This window comes from Mobula birostris, chromosome 10 (genome assembly GCF_030028105.1).
Source record: "Mobula birostris isolate sMobBir1 chromosome 10, sMobBir1.hap1, whole genome shotgun sequence".
NCBI lineage: Eukaryota > Metazoa > Chordata > Chondrichthyes > Myliobatiformes > Myliobatidae > Mobula > Mobula birostris.
This window is the reverse complement of record NC_092379.1, coordinates 64,639,780-64,653,305: the sequence shown is the minus strand read 5'-3', so window position 1 is coordinate 64,653,305 and position 13,526 is coordinate 64,639,780. Positions and strand designations below refer to the sequence as shown.

Here is a 13,526-nt window from a genome sequence, read left to right as displayed (position 1 = left end):
AGACGAAGTTTACCAGATTATTGCCTGGATTGGAGAGGTTGGACAAGGACTAAGGACAGACCCTAGACAGGCTTATAAAATTATGAGAGCCAGATAAAGGTCTTTTCCCAAGGTGAAGATGTTAAATACAAAGGGCATAGCTTCAAGGTGAGGTGGGGTGTTTAAAAGAGATAGCAGGGCGAAGTTCACACAGAGAGTGGAAGGTGCTTGGAATGCACTGCCAGAGAACAGGATGGAAGTAGATATGAAATCAACGATTAAGAGGCATTTAGACAGGCACATAAACAGGTGAGTGATGGTTGGTACAGGCCCTGTGCAGGCTGATGGGGTTAGTTAGATTGGCATCATGGTTGGTACAGGCCCTGTGCAGGCAGATGGGGTTAGTTAGATTGGCATCATGGTTGGTACAGGCAGATGGAGTTAGTTAGATTGGCATCATGGTTGGTACAGGCCCTGTGCAGGCAGATGGGGTTGGTTAGATTGGCATCATGGTTGGTACAGGCCCTGTGCAGGCAGATGAGGTTAGTTAGATTGGCATCATGGTTGGTACAGGCCCTGTGCAGGCTGATGGGGTTAGTTAGATTGGCAATCATGGTTGGTACAGGCCCTGTGCAGGCTGATGGGGTTAGTTAGATTGGCATCATGGTTGGTACAGGCCCTGTGCAGGCTGATGGGGTTAGTTAGATTGGCAATCATGGTTGGTACAGGCCCTGTGCAGGCTGATGGGGTTAGTTAGATTGGCATCATGGTTGGTACAGGCCCTGTGCAGGCAGATGGGGTTGGTTAGATTGGCATCATGGCTGGTACAGGCAGATGGAGTTAGTTAGATTGGCATCATGGTTGGTACAGGCCCTGTGCAGGCAGATGGGGTTGGTTAGATTGGCATCATGGCTGGTACAGGCCCTGTGCAGGCAGATGGGGTTGGTTAGATTGGCATCATGGCTGGTACAGGCCCTGTGCAGGCAGATGAGGTTAGTTAGATTGGCATCATGGTTGGTACAGGCCCTGTGCAGGAAGATGGGGTTGGTTAGATTGGCATCATGGCTGGTACAGGCCCTGAGCAGGCAGATGGGTTAGTTAGATTGGCATCATGGTTGGTACAGTCTGAAGGGTCTGTTCCCTGTGAAGGGCTGATCTATGTTGTTGAGCTCCTTCGGTTGTAGAGAGTGGCAGAACCTCTGCGAGTCATATCACTGAGTTTCATTGGAAAGTGATCTCCCAGAAAGCAGTAGATAAGGGGGTTGATGCAGCTGTTCGCAAAACCGAGGCAAATGCTGAATGGCATTGCAGTTCCAATTATGGTAGTGATTTGGCAGTCAGTGAGGAAGTTCAGCTTCAGCAACGCATTCGTAAAGACTAGTACCTGGAACGGCAACCAGCAGATGAAAAAAGCCAGGGCCACTACTGCCACCATCCAGAGCACCTTATTGCGTATGCAGTTGTTCTTTTCAGATACTTCCATTCTCATCAGGTGACAGACAAACGAACCAAAGCATGCACCTATAACAGTGAAGGGAATGAAGAAGCCCAGAGTATTTTCCATCAAAGACATGGCCACAGACCAATGACTGGCTTTGCTGGGGGGATAAATCATCGTGCATATTGTGCTTTCCAGCCATCTGGCATAAAGGGGGCCTTGGAAGTAGATGATTGGAAAGGTTGCAATCAAAGCCACCATCCACACGAGGATCGCGACACAGTGAGCCTGGCATAAAGACCTCTTTGTCTGGGAATCAATAGGATGCAGAATTACTAGATAGCAGTCAATACTCATGCACATGACAAAAAATCCGCTGCAATATAGATTGAGAGAAATAAGAGAGCTACATATTTTACACATCACTGTCCCAAAAAGCCAGTTGTACCCAGTGGCATAATAGACTGCCCAAAGGGGTAGTGTGGATAGGAGGAGCAAATCAACAATTGATAAGTTGATGATGTAGATGTTAACAACAGTTTTTAATTGAATGCGATGACAAAGGACAGTGATTACCATGCTGTTCTCAATGAAGCCCAAGAGAAAGATGATACTGTGGATCACAGGCATGAAGTGGGAGATGAACCGGGATGACACAACGAATTGGCATGGCTGGTCAGACGTGTTATGCAGGAGAGATGGAGAAAACTGTGAATAAAAGCTGTCAACCATTTCAGTACTGTTTACAGGAGAGGAACTTGCAAGTACTAGGTCCATCTTCACTGTGATGTGAACTCAATTGGGAATGTTTTCCATGCTTGTGTAACCTGTGAAATTAAATACATGTCCACAATCTTATTACAGGGAGTAATCGTAATAAAATAACTTTTTTTTTTACTTTTGTCTACATTTACAGAAACATTTCTAGACAATGACTGGATTTGCAGGGAGTTGGCCAATTAAAACATTCGCTAAAATATAGTCTGACTCCAAAATACTTACTTGTCAAATGAGACAGAGCGGTAGTCAAAGAGCATGGTGGTATGCCCTTCACCCTACTCCTCCATGCTGACTGCATTACCCAGTCAATTAGTCCCGTCTTCCAGTGTCTGATCCTATGCCCTTTAAGCATCTCCTATACAAGTACTGTAACTACCTTGATGGATTTTAAATATAGCTAAGTGGCTGAGGCAGACACATATTTCTAGCAACTCATTCCAAATGTTCACCAGCCTTTGTGTGAGAAGCTGCCCTTGATGTCTCCTTTAACAGTCTTGCCTCTGATCTTGAGACCTTAGGAGATAGGAGCAGAATTAGGTCATTTGGCCCATTGAGTCTGCTCCACCATTCAATCATGGCTGATCTAATTTTCCTCTCAGCCTCAATCTCTTTCTTTCTTCCTGTATCCCTTCATGCCTTGACCAGTCAAGAATCTATCAACCTCTGCCTTAAATATTCATAAAGACTTAGCTGCTTGTAGCAAAGAATTCCATAGACTCACAGCTCTCTAGCTAAAGAAATTCCTCCTCAACTCCATTCTAAAAGGATGCCCCTCTGTACTGAGGCTATGTCCTCTGGTCTTAAACTCTCCCACCATAGGAAACTTTCTCTCCACATGCACTCTATCAAGGCCTTTCACCATTTGACAGGTTTCAATGATTTCACCCCTCATTCTTCTGAATTCTAATGAAATAAGGCCCAGAGCCATCAAATGCTCTTCATATGACAAGCCATTCAATCATGGAAACATTTTTGTGAACTTCTTTTGAACCATCTCCAATTTCAGCACATCCTTTCTAAGGGGCCCAAACCTCCTCACAATACTCCATGTGAAGCCTCACCAGTACTTTATAAAGTCTCAACATTACATCCTTGTTTTTATATTCTAGTCCTCTTGAAATGAATGCTAACATTGCATTTGCCTTCCTCACCACAGACTCAAACTGCAAATTAACCTCTAGGGAATTCTGTATGAGGACTCCTGTATTTTCCCTCCATTTAGAAAGAGTCAACCATTTCATTTCTTCTACCAAAGTACATGTCCGTACACTTCCCGACACTGTATTCCATCTGCTATTTCTTTGCCCATTCTCCTCATCTGTCTCAGTTTTTCTGTAGCCTCCGTTTCCTCAAAACTACCTACCTCTGCCTATCTTCTTTTCATCTGCAAACTTTCCAACAAAGCATCAATTCCATCATCCAAATCATTGACATACAGTTGAAGTCAGAAGTTTACATACACCTTAGCCAAATACATTTAAACTCAGTTTTTCACAATTCCTGACATTTAATCCTAGAAAACATACTCTGTGTTAGCTCAGTTAGGATCACTACTTTATTTTAAGAATGTGAAATGTCAGAATAATAGTAGAGAGAATGATTCATTTCAGCTTTTATTTCTTTCATCACTTTCCCAGCAGGTCAGAAGTTTACATACACTTTGTTAGCATTTGGTAGCATTGCCTTTAATTTGTTTAACTTGGGTCAAACATTTTGGGTAGTCTTCCACAAGCTTCTCACAGTAAGTTGCTGGAATTTTGTTCCATTCCTCCAGACAGAACGGGTGTAACTGAGTCAGGTTTGTAAGCCTCCCTGCTCGCACACGCTTTTTCAGTTCTGCCCACAAATTTTCTATCAGATTGAGGTCAGAAAATGATGTCAAGTCTGGTTCATCCTTGGGAGCACTTTCCAAACGCTTGAAGGTACCACGTTCATCTGTACACAAGTATAAACACCATGGGACCATGCAGCCGTCACACCGCTCAGGAAGGAGACGCATTCTGTCTCCTAGAGATGAATGTACTTTGGTGTGAAAAGTGCAAATCAATCCCAGAACAACAGCGAAGGAGCTTGTGAAGATGCTGGAGGAAACAGGTAGACAAGTATCTCTATCCACAGTAAAACAAGTCCTGTATCCACATAACCTGAAAAGCTGCTCAGCAAGGAAGAAGCCACTGCTCCAAAACCACCATAAAAAAGCCAGACTACAGTTTGCAAGTGCACATGGGGACAAAGATCTTACTTTTTGGAGAAATGTCCTCTGGTCTAATGAAACAAAAATCTAACTGTTTGGCCATAATGACCATCGTTATGTTTGGAGGTGTGACAAGGTCCTGAATTACCCCTATAAACTGTACTCGATTACCCCTATGAACTATGCTTTTGAAAAGAAAGAGAGAGAGAGAGAGAGAGAGAGAGAGCGAGAGCGAGCGCTCAACAACAGGTACCTTGTTAACAAGAGAAAGAGAGTTATTTAACACCGACATCTTGTTTTTAAGAGAGAGGGAGATGAAGACTGCTTGGAAATGGTGTTATGATTTTTCGGCAAGTTTTGTATACTTCCTCCAAGGACATTGCCTGCTTGTACATTCTTACACAGACCAAGAAGGGAGGAGTTATTTGAGAGACAGTTGGTACTCAGTACAGTGATATAAATTGGAGGTCAGATGAAAGACCTGTGACACATGATTTTGGACACTGAATGAGCTTTGTTGTGCTCACAGAAAAAGTGTTTTTTTTTTGAAGGATCGACCAGGCGGATCGATCAGTGACTCTCGCAGTGAGAAAAGGGAGTGACTGGTGGGGAGTTGTTTGTGTGTCCAACCTTCGCCTGGGTTGATAGCTCCACCACAGAAGAGCAGTTCCCTCTGATTTGGTCACAGTTGGTGACTTAAAAAAGATTACGGAGGACAATGGGAAGATCGACGGCGTCAGCTCACCTGAAGACTCAAATCTCTCTCTCTCCTTCACTACTCAACTCAATACCACAAACTGAACTGAACTTTACTCATTATCATAAGACTATCTATTGACCCCTGGACTTGAAGAAGTTGGTTTTCATATATATTCCACACTTATGCATATATAATCATTGCTAACCTATTTGATTTATCTGCATTTATTTTACTGTATTGGGTAGTTACCAATAAATATTATTAGTTAATAGCAATACTAGACTTCAAGGTGCTTTCCATCTCTGCTGGTTCTTTAACCCATCATGGGGTACGTGACAGAGGAAAAAGGGTGAGGCTTGGCAAGCCGAAGAACACCATCCCAACCGTGAAGCATGGGGGTGGCAGCATCATGTTGTGGGGGTGCTTTGCTGCAGGAGGGACTGGTGCACTTCACAAAATTGATGGCATCATGAGAAAGGAAAATTATGTGGATATATTGAAGCAACATCTCAAAACATCAGCCAGGAAGTTAAAGCTCGGACACAAATGGGTCTTCCAAATGGACAATGACCCCAAGCATACCTCCAAAGTTGTGGCAAAGTTGCTTAAGGACAACAAAGTCAAGGTATTGGAGTGACCATCACACAGCCCTGACCTCAATCCGATACAGAATTTGTGGGCAGAACTGAAAAAGCGTGTGCGAGCAAGGAGGCATACAAATCTGCAAACACGAGGAAATCTGCAGATGTTGGAATATCAAGCAACACACATAAAAATTGCTGGTGAACGCAGCAGGCCAGGTAGCATCTCTAGGAAGAGGTACAGTCGACGTTTCGGGCCGAGACCCTTCGTCAGGACTAACTGAAAGAAGAACTAGTAAGAGATTTGAAAGTGGGAGGGGGAGGGAGAGATCCAAAATGAAAGGAGAAGACAGGAGGGGGAGGGATGGAGCCAAGAGATGGACGGTTGATTGGCAAAAGGGATATGAGAGGATCATGGGACAGGAGGCCTAGGGAGAAAGAAAGGGGGAGAGGAAAAGCCCGGAGGATGGGCAAGGAATATAGTGAGAGGAACAGAGGGAGAAAAAGGAGAGAGAGAGAAAGAATATATATGGAGGAGAAGATGGCTGCGCAATGGCAGCGCGCACGGCCACTTTGGTGGTGATGTCTGTTATCTGTCAAGTAGGGGACCGTGCACAATTCTGATTTGATGCAGATGGACGTGAGAGTACAGAGGAACATCTGGAAAACTTCTGAAATGCCTGCTTCGCTGCCGCTGTTACTGTGTGGTAACCGGAATCTCCGGAGCAGAAGGCCCCGAAATCCTCAGCTTTGTGTGTTTCAGTGGCTGGGGCGAGGTCGAAGGTGCTCTGTAGAGGATGGCGCTCGGGAGACTGTATCGGACAGGCTGGTCAGAAGCTCGAAGTTTTCAGACGGATGGACTCAGTGCCGGCAGTGATCGGCTGCTTCCAAGGCATCAGCAAGTGACAGTGCCTGGAGGTTTATGACAGGGAGTTTCTCACTTTTGCCGCCTCTATCGGGGACTCAGGAGTATATCGACTCAGGGACTTTTGAGACTTTATTTACTGTGCCCATGGTTTGTTCTTCATCAAATTATGGTATTGCTTTGCACTGCTGTAACTGTATGTTATAATTATGTGGTTGTCAGTGTTAGTCTTTGGTCTGTCCTGTTTTCTGTGATATCACTCCGGAGAAACATTGTATCATTTCTTAATGCATGTATGCATTTCTAAATGACAATAAAAGAGGACTGAGTGTTCTCATAATCTAATAAATAAATAAATAACGGATGGGGTACGAGGGGGAGGTGGGGCATTAACAGAAGTTAGAGAAGTCAACATTCATGCCATCAGGTTGGAGGCTACCCAGACGGAATATAAGGTGTTGTTCCTCCAACCTGAGTGTGGCTTCATCTTGACAGTAGAGGAGGCTGTGGATAGACATGTCAGAATGGGAATGGGACGTGGAATTAAAATGTGTGGCCACTGGGAGATCCTGCTTACTCTGGCAGACAAAATGTTCAGCAAAACGCTCTCCCAGTCTGTGTCGGGTCTCGCCAATATATAGAAGGCCGCATCAGGAGCACCAGATGCAGTATATCACCCCAGCCGACTCACAGGTGAAGTGTTGCCTCACCTGGAAGGATTGTCTGGGGCCCTGAATGGTAGTGAGGGAGGAAGTGTAAGGGCATCTGTAGCACTTGCTCTGCTTACAAAGTGCCAGGAGGGAGATCGGTGGGGAGGGATGGGGGGACGGGACGAATGGACAAGGGAGTCACGTGTCCATTCCTGTGGAAAGCGGGGGGGTGGGGAGGGAGAGATGTGCTTATTGGTGGGATCCCATTGGAGGTGGCGGAAGTTACAGAGAATTATATGTTGGACCCGGAGGCTGGTGGGGTGGTAGGTGAGGACAAGGGGAACCCTATTCCTTGTGGGGTAGCGGGAGGATGGGGTGAGAGCAGATGTGCGTGAAATGGGAGATATGCGTTTGAGAGCAGAGTTGATGGTGGAGGAAGGGAAGCCCCTTTCTTTAAAAAAGGAGGACATCTCTCTCGTCCTGGAATGAAAAGCCTCATCCTGAGAGCAGATGCGGCGGAGACGGAGGGATTGCAAGAAGGGGATGGCATTTTTGCAAGGGACAGGGTGAGAAGAGGAATAGTCCAGATAGCTGTGAGAGTCCATAGGAGAGTCTGCTTCTTTTTGGATTCCAGACCTAACCAGTTCCCCTCTACCACCACTCTGCTCCGTCTAGTGGAATTAGTCCTTACTCTTAATAATTTCTCCTTTGGTTCCTCCCACATCCTCCAAACTAAAGGTGTAGCTATGGGCAACCGTATGGGTCCCATATGCCTGCCTTTTTGTTGGCTTTGTGGAACAATCCATGTTCCAAACCTTTACTGGTATCTGTCCCCCACTTCCTGTGCTCCATTGACGACTGCATTGGCGCTGTTTCCTGTATGCATGCTGAGCTCGTTGACTTTATTAACTTTGCCTCCAACTTTCACCCTGCCCTCAAGTTTACCTGGTCCATTTCTGACACCTCCCTCTCCTTTCTAGATCTTTCTGTCTCTGTCTCTGGAGACAGCTTATCTACTGATGTCTACTATAAGCCTACGGACTCTCACCACTAAGCACATCTTTCCCTCACCCCCTCTCTCTGCTTTCCGCAGGGATCGCTCCCTACGCAACTCCCTTGTCCATTCGTCCCCGCAATCCCTCCCCACTGATCTCCCTCCCGGCACTTATCCGTGTAAGCGGAACAAGTGCTACACATGCCCTTACACTTCCTCCCTCACTACCATTCAGGGCCCCAGACAGTCCTTCCAGGTGAGGCGACATTTCACCTGTGAGTCGGCTGGGGTGATATACTGCATCCGTTGATCCCAATGTGGCCTTCTATATATTGGCGAGACCTGACGCAGACTGGGAGACCATTTTGCTGAACACCTATGCTCTGTCTGCCAGAGTAAGCAGGATCTCCCAGTGGCCACACATTTTAATTCCACATCCCATTCCCATTCTGATATGACTATCCACGGCCTCCTCTACTGTCAAGATGAAGCCACACTCAGGTTCTCCAACCTGATGGCATGAACATTGACTTCTCTAACTTCCGTTAATGCCCCACCTCCCCTTTGTACCCCATCCGTTATTTTATTTTATCCGTTTTATATATATATATACACACACACACACACATTGTTTCTCTCTCTCTCTCTCCTTTTTCTCCCTCTGTCCCTCTCACTATATTCCTTGCCCATCCTCTGGGCTTCCCCCCTCCCCCTTTCTTTCTCCCTAGGCCTCCCATCCCATGATCCTCTCATATCCCTTTTGCCAATCAATTGTCCAGCTCTTGGCTCCATCCCTCCTCCTCCTGTCTTCTCCTATCATTTTGGATCTCTTCCTCCCCCTCTCAAATCTCTTACTAGTTCTTCCTTCAGTTAGTCCTGACGAAGGGTCTTTGCCCGAAACGTCGACTGTACCTCGTCCAAGAGATGCTGCCTGGCCTGCTGCGTTCATCAGCAACTTTTATGTGTGTGGCATACAAACCTGACTCAGTTACACCAGCTCTGTCTGGAGGAATGGAATAAAATTCCATCAACTTACTGTGAGAAGCTTGTGGAAGGCTATCCAAAATATTTGACCTAAGTTAAACAATTTAAAGGCAATGCTACCAAATACTAACAAAGTGTATATAAACTTCTGTCCCACTGGGAAAGTGATGAAAGAAATAAAAGCTGAAATAAATCATTATTCTGCCATTTCACATTCTTAAAATAAAGTAGTGATCCTAACTGACCTAAGACAGGGAATGTTTTCTGGAATTAAGTGTCAGGAATTGTGAAAAACTGAGTTTAAATGTATTTGGCTAAGGTGTATGTAAACTTCTGATTTCAACTGCATAACATAAAAAGAATCGTTCCCACACAGACCCCTGTGGAACACCACTAGTCACTGGCAGCCAGTCAGAAAAGGCTCCCTTTATTCTCTCTCTTGTTCAACTAAATATTTATTCAGTTTGTACACTATTTCATTGTCGTCCATTACTACTTCTCTCTCCACATCATTTTCTAGCAGTCCAGTATCTACTCTCACCTCTTTTACACTTCATGAATCTGAAGAAAGTTTTGGTATCCTATTTAATATTATTGGCTACCTCACTTTTGTATTCCATCTTTATTTTCTTAATGACTATTTTAGTTGCCTTGTTGGTTTTTAAAAGTTTCCTAATCCTCAAACTCCCCACGAATTTTTGCTCTATTATAGGCTCTTTCTTTGACTTTTAAGTAGGCTTTAACTTCTCTTTTTAGCCATGGGTGTATCATCTTTGCTTTAGAATACTTCTTCCTCTTTGGGATGTATATATCCTGTGCCTTTCAAATTGCTTCCAGAAATTCCAGCAGTGCTGTGCTGCCGTCATCCCTGCCAGTGTTCTTTTCCCTCAATTCTGACCATCTCCTCTCTCATGTCTCTGTAATTCCCTTTACTCCACTGTAATACAGATACATCTGAGTTTAGATTCTCCTTCTTAAATTTCAGGGTGAAATTAATCATACATTTGCTCCTAAGGGTTCTTTTACCTTAAGCTCTCTAATCAATTTTGGTTGATAACACAACACCCAATCCAGAATAGCTGAACCTGTCGTGTGCACAACCAAAAGATTCTCTAAAAAGCCATCTCATAGGCACTCTAGAAATTCCCCCTCCTGTAATCCAGCACCAACCTGATTTTCCCAATCTACCTGCATACTGAATTCCCCCATGACTATTATAAATTTGCCCTTTTGGCATGCATTTTCTTTCTCCCATTGTAATTTGTTGGCTACATCCTTACGACTGATTGGGGGTCTGTATACAACTCCCATCAGTATCTTTTTACCCTTGACATTCCTTATCTCTATCCACAATGATTCAACACCTTCTGACCTTATGTCACCTCTTTCTAATGATTTGATTTCATTTTTAACCAACAGAGCAATGCCACCCCCCTCTGCCTTCCTGCCTATCCTTTTGATACAATGTGTATCCCTAGACATTGAGCTCCCAGCTATAAACTTTCAGCCATGATTTTGTGATTCCAGCCACTCACCAGACCCCAGCTCCAGACTCAAACCTATCAAAGCTGCCAACTCCGAGCTTTGCCTGCACAGATGGCTCACCTCCAGCCCCCATTCTGGGTTAGGTTTCTGCCCCTGCCACATACCTATCCCTCATTCCTCCGCTTCCCAACAGTCACTCCACCCAATGCATGGCTAGCACAAATTCTCTATCTCCAGTTCCCAGCTACACACTGGGCCCTTGTTCCGGGCACTGGTCTGAACCCCCTCACCTGGGTAGCAATCTCAAATCACCACACCTGGAATCTAAGTGTGGATTCGATCCATCTCAGGGAGAGCTCCAAGTAAAATGCAGGGTGCAGCACCTGATCCTATACACAGCCTTCTTCTGACGTTGTGAAAGATTTGGTCTGTCAGTGGACAGGTGTTTATGCATTGGGAACCCCTGGTAAAATTCCTGTCCTTGTTAACTGCAGTACAAGCAACAATCTCACAGAAATTGACATGCATCTTATGTCTGTCTGACCACAATACCAACCAACAGATCTAAAACAGAACCAGACTTGAAGACCAGTTTCAAACAAGGCTGCAGCATTGTCTTGTCTCTTCTCTCAAATCTTTCTTGCTGCAATACTGCAAACATTATTCAACCAATTTTCCTTGGGAGTGGAAGTAATCTTTAAAACGAAAAGAAATTCCTCAACCTGTAGAACCAAGGCCACCCAATTCTCAATAGTCAAGCTGTATTCTTTCACCGCTTAGACACACAGAGCTCTGATAACAATCGTTCAGCAATGCCACAGCTCACAGATCTTGTTTGTAAAGATAATTGACAATTGTGGCACAATCCTTTCTCCTTGCTATTTTTACATAATAATCAAAATTCTTACTATTTGGTTTCTTAATTTATTCATTTATTATTTGTCAGCCTTTATCATTTGATCCCTTTGTTCATTTGATTTGTAACTTCAACTTCTTATAATATTTACACATTTCATCCTTGTTATACATTACATCCTTTGTCTAAATTGGGACACCTTTAAAGGTGTGATAAAAAGAAAAAATTCCAGTTTACAAGGGTCATTGTTACCAGTCAGTTATCTTCACGGGATTAGGAAGGGGAAGGAATGGGTCAAATCAAAAAGCAATTCCGTAAACTCCAGTTATAGATCCAAGGTCTTGTTTAACAAACCCAGAACCTCATTTGCACAGTCAACTTCCAAATGCTCTGCTGAATACTGTCATTCTATTTTCCTCCACACTTGTGAGGATTCCCAGCACATTTGGTTTCTATTGCCTTTATGACCATTATTTATTTGAAGCCAGCCCACCTTCAGATCTTTGCGTAAAAGCTGTTCCTTTTCATTGCTTGTGAAGTAGTCACTGACAGTCCTAGAGGCAACTTCTGATTAATAAAAAGCTTATACTCCAAAGGTCATTTGTCTTTCTTTATCTATCCTCTTTAGTTTTTCACAACTTTCTATTAAAATATCAAACAGGATTGCTTCCAAAATTGAACTGTTTTTAGTATCCAATCTTACTACATTAATCTTTGCAAGATATTATTTTAACTTACTGGTGGTCGAGTCTCTGGAAGTCTGAGGCTTTTGTCCCGTGTTTCAGTCCAGAGTCTGTTGCAGATCTCCTGCAAAGTGCTTGTGGTCCCATTTACAGTATATTCTCTCAGAGAAATCACACGGAACTTCTTATATCCAGGAGGGACTTTACATCACTTTACATCCTTTGCCAGAACTTGTATTGGCGAAAATAACTGAGTTACTACCCTCCCCTTGAACCTTAATCCTGTGGTGAGAGAAAATTTCAGAATTTCTCAATAAAACAAACTTCTGATACTGTACATAACTTGGAAACTTTTTTAGAACAAATAGTTGAACACTGACAGTCAACCTATTTTAAACTTTCTCACGGGATAAAATTAACTTCAACTGTTTATGTTGAAGCCACAAGAGCTTTATCCTTACCAAGTAAAACAGTGTGCATTTGAATTCTAGTGAGGGTCACTGTACAGGCAGATTACATTTGATTATTGCATCAATTTTCCAATGCATTGAAGGATGCAATATCTTTTCATATACTGCTCCTGACCTGTCCAAATGCATACTCAATATTTATGGTGCTGGCTAAGCTTCAGGTAGTCAGACAGCAAAAAAATAAAGAACAAACAATTCCCAATGTCAGAAAATGACAATGTTTTACAACAAAGTCTAAAGCATATTCACCTTGGTGTAAAGAAAACATAATAGTAATTTTTAGCATTTTATCCCATAGTAAAGAGTTAACTGATTACCTTGTTTTATTAAGTACATCATAAATACAGCAATGCTAAAACAGGAAACTGAACCCAACAGGCACATCCTGGAATTCTCCTACAAAGTCACCCCGTCAAAATGTACTTTATGCTCACCTCTTCAATCATTCGATTTTCAGGTAACTATATAACTTGCTTTAAAGATGCACCAGGCTGTTTCAATAGTTGCTTCTGGCATTGAATTCAAAACTTTCATAATCATCTGTGGAAATTGATGTTTTCTCTCATCTTCTTTAAAACACATTGTAATTAACGAAGGTTACTGTTCTCTCACACCATCATTCTCACAGTTGAAATCAATCAATCACAGACTTATCAAAACATTTCATAAACTTGAGTAACTCTGAAAAGGGATCTCGTGCTTTCCCAGCATATATGACAAATAAACATTTTTTTGGCTTCCAGCCGGATACTGTCACACGGAGGTGAACTGTTGTATATGCTTACTGCATTTGGTAGGAAAGATTTTCTGTAACAATCCTTGTGACAGGGGAGCTGAATGACTCTGTTCGAAAGGCTGCCGATTCAG

The 13,526-nt window shown here is 43.4% G+C and overlaps 1 protein-coding gene across 1 annotated transcript; it reads right to left on the bottom strand.

The window, feature by feature from the left end:
* Window positions 1–582: 582 nt before the first annotated feature.
* On the bottom strand, window positions 583–13,213 carry LOC140204073 (type-2 angiotensin II receptor-like). Its single transcript, XM_072270370.1, has 3 exons — window positions 13,094–13,213; window positions 12,245–12,471; window positions 583–2,244 (listed from the first exon to the last, which is right to left on the bottom strand). Exon 3 carries the CDS (start codon window positions 2,192–2,194, stop codon window positions 1,136–1,138), a length of 1,059 nt encoding a protein of 352 aa, XP_072126471.1. The 5' UTR covers window positions 2,195–2,244; window positions 12,245–12,471; window positions 13,094–13,213; the 3' UTR covers window positions 583–1,135.
* Between the last annotated feature and the right edge of the window lie 313 nt (window positions 13,214–13,526).